Source organism: Mesoplodon mirus (genome assembly GCF_964341445.2).
Source record: "Mesoplodon mirus genome assembly, chromosome: 16".
NCBI lineage: Eukaryota > Metazoa > Chordata > Mammalia > Artiodactyla > Ziphiidae > Mesoplodon > Mesoplodon mirus.
The window spans coordinates 19,251,328-19,260,058 of record NC_138992.1 but is presented as its reverse complement, the minus strand read 5'-3'; the positions used below and the strand labels follow the sequence as shown (position 1 = coordinate 19,260,058).

The 8,731-nt window shown below is 38.5% G+C and overlaps 1 protein-coding gene across 2 annotated transcripts in view; it reads left to right on the top strand.

The window, feature by feature from the left end:
* Positions 1 to 2,895: 2,895 nt before the first annotated feature.
* The window catches only part of COLEC10 (collectin subfamily member 10), a 43,318-nt gene continuing 37,482 nt past the window's right edge, over positions 2,896 to 8,731 (top strand). For both annotated transcript variants that reach the window (XM_082600765.1, XM_082600764.1), the window contains exon 1: positions 2,896 to 4,708. In XM_082600765.1, the coding sequence (XP_082456891.1) occupies positions 4,561 to 4,708 (148 nt within the window). In that variant the 5' untranslated portion in view covers positions 2,896 to 4,560. The remainder of the gene's footprint in view (positions 4,709 to 8,731) is intronic.

Here is an 8,731-nt window from a genome sequence, read left to right as displayed (position 1 = left end):
GTATTTATAAATTATTGACTTCTAAATCCCATGGCTTATTCTCAACCTTCATCTTATGCTTCCATGCATTAATTGGAACCAATTATACATTTAGACTTTCTTGTTCTTTGGCTTCCATGACATTTTGCTCCCTCTGTGATCTGTTTGCTAGCCCTTCTTTTGCCTTCTGGCCCCTGAATATAGACTCTCTTGGTATTCATACTTGAATATTCAAGTATGATATGCTATTCATACTTGAATATTCAAGTATGATATTCAAGTATGGTATTCTTGAACTTCTTTTCTCACTCAAAATTCCACTTTTATCTATAATCTCCATACTTATGACTCTCAGATTGAAATCTCAAATTCTAGATTTCCCCCTAGAATCAAGACCTGCATTCCAAAATGCCTGCCTGTAATCTCCATCCTGTTGTTTCCCTTTCCCTTAAAGTCACCCAGCCTCATTATTTTCCCTTCAAAATTATTTTTTTCCACAACCAGAGTTTCTTAGTGGCAATAGTGTTTTTTCCTGTCACCCAGATTGAAACTGAAAAGTGTTTTTTAAGATCACATTTCTTGGTAAATCCTAGCTAAAAGTAGAGCAATCCTCTCTAGTCTATGAAAGTCCTCTACTTTGAATATCCACCTATTTAAAAGCTCCCGTATTTATCAGTGAGGGAAAAAGGGAACTATATTTCCAAGCCAGATGAGAAAAAAATTAATCCTGGAGACCATAGTCTCCATGAGAAAGGAAAGCACTGTATGATTACAATATATGAGTTTTTTTTTAAATTTCTCTTTATCTGTTGTTCTCAACATTCAGTGACTTACCAAGCCATATACATTTGTCTTCTTCAAGATCAAAAGGACTGGGAACACAGATTGAGCTCTAAAGATGTTTATCACAGTGTTATAATATTAGAAATTTTAAATTCCCAACACTAGTGCATTGATTGACTAAATCATGTTTTACATATAAAACATGTAATGAATAATCTGCACTAATTTAAATTTTGTTGTAATAGTCTATTCATTAATATAGAAAGATATTATATGCATCATTGAGTTTAAAAAAAATGTTGGAAAGAACAGGAATAGGACATCCAAGGAAAAATACTAAGGACTATTGCTTCAAACTGTTACCAGTGGATTTCTGCATATGAATGTAAAGAATGTATGTTCATTGTGTGCCAGGCAATGCTTAAAAAAGAAATGAAAGGGGCTTCCCTGGTGGCGCAGTGGTTGAGAGTCCACCTGCCGATGCAGGGGACACGGGTTCGTGCCCCGGTCCGGGAAGATCCCACATGCCGTGGAGCGGCTGGGCCCGTGAGCCGTGGCCACTGAGCCTGCACGTCTGGAGCCTGTGCTCCGCAACGGGAGAGGCCACAACAGTGAGAGGCCCACGTACCTCAAAAAAAAAAAAGAGAAAAGAAATGAAAGAAGTAAAATAGATTTAGAATAGTCTAAGTAGCTTAAAGAACACCTATTTTCAAAGAATCATAGAATTCAGAAAGTATATTAAACATCAAGTCCAAACTCACTTTATATGCCTTGTGGCAATGGAAGTTGAGTGATTTGCTCTATGTCATACAGTTGATTATGACAAATGTGGAATTTGAGGCCTCTAACACCATTCTATTAATTCCCACCATTTTCCTATCACTGTTAATATGACAAATGCATCCACTTTTGACATTTTAAGCATGTGTGAAAATGAATGCACCTTCAAAGCTTGAGAATATTCAGCTTTATGGAATCCAAATAGCATTTTAAAGCAGGAATTTTTAGACATAATTTGTATTTGAATTTCTTTTGTCCCCTTTTCAATGGGTGACTATTAGTCAGGGTTCTCCAGAGAAACAGAACCAACAGGATATATCTCTATCTCTATCACTATCTCTATCTCTATCTATCTGTATATATCTATTTCTAGAAAGAGAAAGATTTATTATAAGAAACTGGCTTACATAATTATGGAGGATGAGAAGTCCCACAGTCTGCCATCTGCAAGCTGAAGGCCCAGGAAAGCTAGTGGCATAGCTTCAGTCCAATCCCAAAGACCTCGAGAATCAGGGGAGACAATGGTGTAAATCCCAGTCCCAGTCCAAAGGCCTGAGAACGAGGATAAATAATGCTGTAAGTTCCGGTCCAAGTGCAGGAAAAAGCCAGTCCCAGTTCAAGTGCTCAGACAGAGAGCAAGTTCTCTCTCTCTCTGTCTTTTTGTTGTACTCAGGCCCTCAAAGGATTGGATGAGGCCCATTCACTTTGGGGAGGCCAACCTGCTTTACTCGGTTTACCAGCCCAAATGCTAATCTCATCTGGAAACATCCTCACAGACGTGCCCAGAAGTAATGTATAGCCAAGTATCTGGCACCCATGATCCAGTCAAGTTGACTAATAAAATCAACCATCACAGTGACCTTGGCAAAACTGCTTAACTTTTCTGAGCCTCAGGTACTTTGCCTGTAAAATGAGGGAATTACTATCTATTCCACAGGGCTATTTTAAGGTTTAAATAAGATAAATAAGTTAAGAGACCTATCCTTGCACATAATGACTGTTCAATCAATGCCAGTTCCTTTCCCTCCCTTTCCCTTTATTGCTTATGAAAAGATCAGTTTAGTTGTACTACAAACCTGTTGTTATGGGTTGAATTGAGTCTCCCCAGGCAAAAATAATTACATGTTGAAGTTCTAATCCCCAGTACCTCATAATGTAACTCTGTTTAGACACAGGGTTGTTAAACAGGTAATCAAGTTAAAATGAGATCATTAAGGGGAGTCCTAATCCATTACAAATTGTATGTCTATAAAAAGGGAAACATTTGGACACAGAGACACACACACACAGGGAGAACTCTACTTGAAGATTGGAGTTATGCTTTCACAAGCCAAGGCACTCAGAGGCTATGAGATGGGCCTGGAACAAATCCTTTCCTGGTGTCTTCAGAAGAGGCATGGCCTTGCCAATACCTTGATCTCAGATTTCTAGCCTCCAGAATAGTGAGACAAAAAATTTTTGTTGTTTAAGCCACTTAGTTTGTGATACTTTGTTACAGCAGCCATAAGAAACAAATCTACCTGTATTTCTTAGATTGACCATAATTTGAAATGACATCTCTTAGGGATAATTCCTTATTAGTTCTTATCAGAATACGTAAGGTTCTTCTTTTCCAATTTCAAAGAAACTAGGTCCAAAACCCCTTCTGGCCCAACTCTTAGTTAACATGCCTCTTCAAGAATGGAGAAGGTGGGCTTCCCTGGTGGCGCAGTGGTTGAGAGTCTGCCTGCCGATGCAGGGGACACGGGTTCGTGCCCCGGTCCGGGAGGATCCCACATGCTGCGGAGCGGCTGGGCCCGTGAACCATGGCCACTGAGCCTGCGCATCCGGAGCCTGTGCTCCGCAACGGGAGAGGCCACAACAGTGAGAGGACCGCGTACCGAAAAAAAAAAAAAAAAAAAAAAAAGGAGGAGGTAAGAAATCTCCCTGCTATAGGACCTGGTTCTAGTTTTTCAGAATCTTACTAAGTCTAGGCTACTCATACAGGTCATGGGGTTGATGGAACAGATAGGTAGAACAGATGGATAGGTAGATAGATAGACAGATAACAGATAAATATAGAAAGAGAGAGAAGGAGATCTCTATTTCTATCTCTGTATGTATGTCTATATTTGTAGTTACATTATCTGTATCTATATCTGTTCTGCTTTTTAACAAATGTGATACCACAAGGTTTTTTCTCCCCATTTTGTCAAAAACTTGCTGAAAACACCATTTTAATAAAATTGTCATGCTGTACTCTCATGCATTTGTACTTAATGATGACTTACCAACCATTAACATATCATTAAGCAACTGATGTCCTTTCGCCTTTTGGCCACATCTTTTAAATAAAGCTTTGCCCGCATTTCAGAATATTTTTTTTCAGACAGTGTACCAGAAGGCCAATTACTAGGGCAAAGGCCATAAACATTTTTAAGATTCTTGATACTTATTGCAAAATTGCTTTGCAGTGAAGTGGTGTTCCTTCCTTTGGGGTTCAATCCCAAGACAATTCTTTGTAGCAAGAGAAGAAAGAAATAAGGTCATGGAGGTCAGTTGGGAGTATTAGTGTTCAACTGCCACCAGCAGCAAGTAATGAATATTTCCTTGTGAAAAAGCTCAATGCCATGCATAACGATTACATCATATGTAGGTAATTCAAGAAATGTCTGGCTCAATCTTTCTGGAGCCCCAACATTTAAGTGCAATTTGGGTATTAAATTGTCCATTCATGCACTGAGTTGAAGGTATCTCTGTCCCCTCTGTTCTCTGAGTGTTTCTGCTGACCCGCACACTTGAGTGTTTAGTTCAGAGATAATTTTCAATAAATTGTTGTCACTTGAAAATAAACAGTCTGGACAATGTATGGTTCATTTGGAACACTGAGAAAATAAACAACCTAGGATATGCTTCCTTCCTGTTTTACAGCCCTTTTTGGAATGTGTGTTCCAGATATTTCCCCGTCTTCCCTAAAGAAGAAGGTTTTATTTAAAATAAAGCTGTTTATTTGGCACTTCTGGGCAGCGAACCACAGCAATGGGTGGCTTTGCAGCCCATCTTCGAAGGAATCAGTTCATCCTCCTGGTGCTCTTTCTTTTGCAAATTCAGAGTCTGGGTCTGGACGTTGATAGTCGTCCTACGACTGAAGTCTGTGCCACACACATAGTTTCACCAGGACCCAAAGGTGAGGAAAGAAAAATGAAATGCTCATATCTAGTAAGTAAGCTCTCTTACTTCATCTCTTAACCCCTCTAGCCCCCAATGACTTTCTCTACTCCCTTCCTTAGAGTTCTCTCACTTTCCTTCTATTTTAGAAAAATCAATGTCTTGTTACTTATTTTAAGATCTCCCTTGGTGTTAGGTAAGAGAACGTGGGAAGGCGCTGGAAGGCTGGGGCAGGGATGTGATGGAATTCACCCAGGGCGGGGGGAAGTTCCATCTTCCATGCTGCTCCAGGGGAGATACACAAGCAAGACATCAACCTTCTGGAATCCTTTCCTTAAGAGCATCTCTGTTCATGGGCTGTTTTTACTCCAACTGCTTTCTCAGACTGATTTTGGTAAAGCTACTAGACAAAAGCTCAGTAAAGTAAAAATGAATTCTTTCATGTATTTCATACATTAATGGGCTTCTGGGTTCCAATGAAGAGGAGAATTTTCATCAAGGATTGGAGGTGGCATAGAAATGAACATTTCTTTATTTGAAAGTGGAGTTTTAGGGCCAAGTGCCTTCAGCTGAAGGATGATAGAATATTGCAAACATTGTTTTTCAAGTAGAGCCAAGGTCCAAATGAGCTTCAAGCAACTGGTTGGTAAAAAAAAAAAATGCTGCTGTTTTCCTGGTTTCAGCTCTGACCCTTTTGTTCTGAAAGTGGTCACTGCAGTACAAATTGGTGCTCCCTCATTCGTAATTCATGCTATGTTTCTCCAGGCTAGATGGTGGAAGAACTGCATCTGCTTAAAATTTTAAGTAGAAAAAAAGGGTCTTTAAAAAAAAATAGAAAAACATTGCCCCGTGCTTGTCAGTTATTTAAATGTGTATTGCTTAAAGTGCATTTTTCTTAATCAGTGAATTAATTTCCTCCTAAGATTGCAATCCAAGTTTTAACCTTTGATACCATAGAATAAATGCAGGGAAGGACAATGAGGCCTTGGGGCTTCCAAATCATTTCTTGGGTGAATAAATGAATAATGCGAGGGTAAATGTTCAGAAAACAAAGTATCAATTAGAAATAAAGTACTTACTTAAAACCATTGCTGGACTTTTCATAGAATAGAGGACATTTTGTATTATTCCTGGGCTTTCATGGGAAATGCTAAAAATTAAAATTAAAACTTGGTCCCTTCAAATGGGAGAATCCATTTTAGAACAGAACTGTTAAGCAGTTTTCCTTGCAGAGAAACTGCAACTTTCAAACTGGAAGAAGAATGGACAAAGAATTGTTAAAATCGTGTCCAAAATATCGTCCCATTCAACAGTTCTATTCATTCCAACTCAGCCAGCATACATTGAATACCTATTAAGTGCTAAGCACGATTTTAGGCACAAGTGATGCATTCAATTATATATATTAGTGTCATGAGCAATGGAGACGTAAATAATTTAGGAGGGAGAGCGGGGGGCAATTAATATTTGCTGGATACCAGCGTGGGGTCCACCATGAGGCTTCCAACCCTCATTTTTTTAACGTAACACAAAACTTCTCCCTTCCCATTAGAAACTCTAAGGTTTCAAACAATGGAAACCTCTTTAACTCTCTTCCTGAGCCTGTGTAGAAATTATGAGATGATTACAAGCAGAAGTGTGACAGAATGAAGAAGCAAGTGCTCCTGGGGAGGAAAGACTTGGGAAGGAGCCCTCTAGAGCTCCGGGTTTCGGAACTAAGTTATGGACTTGGTATGATTTCTCCTTCCCCTAGAACCTGGGGGCTTGGCATCAAATGGGTTCTCAGTGGCTTTTTTTATTAAAAAGATTATAAGATTCTGGAACGTACTGCATACCAACTAAGTCCCAGGCATCATGTGGGATTCTAAAGGTTTCAAGCTAAGGAAGAACTTGTACCTACATTGAAAGCTGGTGTTAGAGTGCAAACTCTTGGGGTCAGTTAACTCATTTTTAGTTTGCAAATTGCCTGTATGTGTACCACATGCATAACATCAAAAGCCTATTCATTACTACCCTTCCTCTGCTCTATGTCCTGTGCTAGACATTGTGGATACACCAAAACACAAGACATGTTTTTTTTTTTGTCTTCTCTCGAGATATAAACTGCCATCTACTCTACTTCATCCTGTCATGAACACGGTGACAGTCCTCCCCACCCATGAATAAGGCAGATTTGTATATTTATCTCTACAAAATGACAAAAAAAAAAGCTTGATGGCTAAGCAAACATTTTAAAGAACTGGATTATTGCTTTTGTTTAATATATATTTTTTAAGAGCACGCTGGTCTATATTTTTCTCCATGGCTAAACATCTCAATACCATAGTTATCAGCACTGTGTGCAGAAACTTCCAGATACTCTGAGAAACAAACAATAAAAGGAGTTTTCCCTAAATTCATTTGGGAGACTTGGAATTTAATAAAAATATATAGAGTTGCAAATGGAAAACCATTAATACTGCTCTGTCATATAATATATCGTCTAAGACAGACACACCATTTTTTATTGCACTGCTTCCCAAGCTTGACTTAGTGGGAAAAAAAGACATTGGATTGAATCTGCTTGATCTTCAGGATGGTATTACATCTGTTTATGCTTCCATTCTTTATTTGCAAAATGAGCCTCATCACAGACCTCTTTTAAGAATAACATCGGATAATCAAAGTGAACTTTAAGCTGTGTAGACATTATGAATAGATACTTAACAGATTCTATTTATCTTTCCTTCTTCTTATTTGTCTAAGTCTTTTGAGTAGTCATTTTGAGAATAAGTATTGCTCTAGTTATAAAAAATTCTTCATTGAAAGCCATTTTTATTTTTCTTTCTATGCCTTAAGCTTATTTTATGCTGCTTAGTAGGAAAATGTTCTCTTCTTTTTTCCCCCCACGTTGGTGGTTTCTTTAAACAATTTGTGTGAAATTCTGACCTCTAGTGGTTTTACTTGAAAACAGCAATAACAAGAAATTTTAACAAGAACTGTTAAAAAGAAATGTAAAACCAATAAGAAATATTTGGGTGATGCTTCACAATTTCCAAGGAACTTTCAAATACATTATCTTGTTTAAGTTTCACAATTTTTCAACGTGGTAGCAATTACTTTAACCTGAAAGATAAGGAAACAGTCTCTATGAGGCCAAGTGGAGGTCCCAAGGTCTTCCATGTAGATATTACACAGTCATGCAACTTGAACTTGACCCCTGGCCTTCTGGCTCTGTGTCCACCATCATTCCATGACATCTACTAGAGTCTATTAGAATCATGTTTGAAAATACAGCCCACTGACCCCTTTTTGATAAATGGATAGGCTCTGCCTCAGAACATGGAATTTATGCAAGCTCACAGCCCAACATTGTACTGGACCCTAAAACATGCTGAAAGTGATCACGTGCCTCATCTTTGATAATGAACTCCATCACTTCATTCGTTTGTTTGGAAATTAATGATATTTCACCCTATTGCTTATTTTGGTTTTTGGTTTAGGAGGTTTTTCTTTCAATGAAATTTGGGTGTATGTCTATGTATGTGGTCTTAAAGCTCCTTTGCGATCCATCTGGCTTCTCCCAACTTCTCCCACCTCAAACTACTTGTCCACTTGTAGTCTGCTTCAGGCATCCTTGCTTTGTCTCCCACTCCCGACCCAGGATTTTTGCACTTGATGTTCCCTCTGTCTGACCCAAACTTGCCCCAGATCTTCCCAAGGAGAGTTCCTTCTTCTCATTCTGGTTTTAGCTCAAATGCCATTTGCACAGTGGGGCCCTGCCTGACGACCCCCTTCACTCTCTGTCATAGTTCCCAAGACATTTTGTTGTTATTTTCACAGACTTACTACTAAATGAAAATCCCTTGTGTTTTTATATATCTACAGTCAGTCCTAGAATACAAGCTTCATGAAAGCAGGGGCCCTGTTCATCTTGCTGAGTGTATTTTCCTACTGTCTAGAAGAGTTCCTGACACATAGCGATTGCTCAATAAATACTTTTTTTTTAAGATTCCTTTTTTTTTAAAATGGTACAGTTACTTTTTAATTTATTTAATTAATT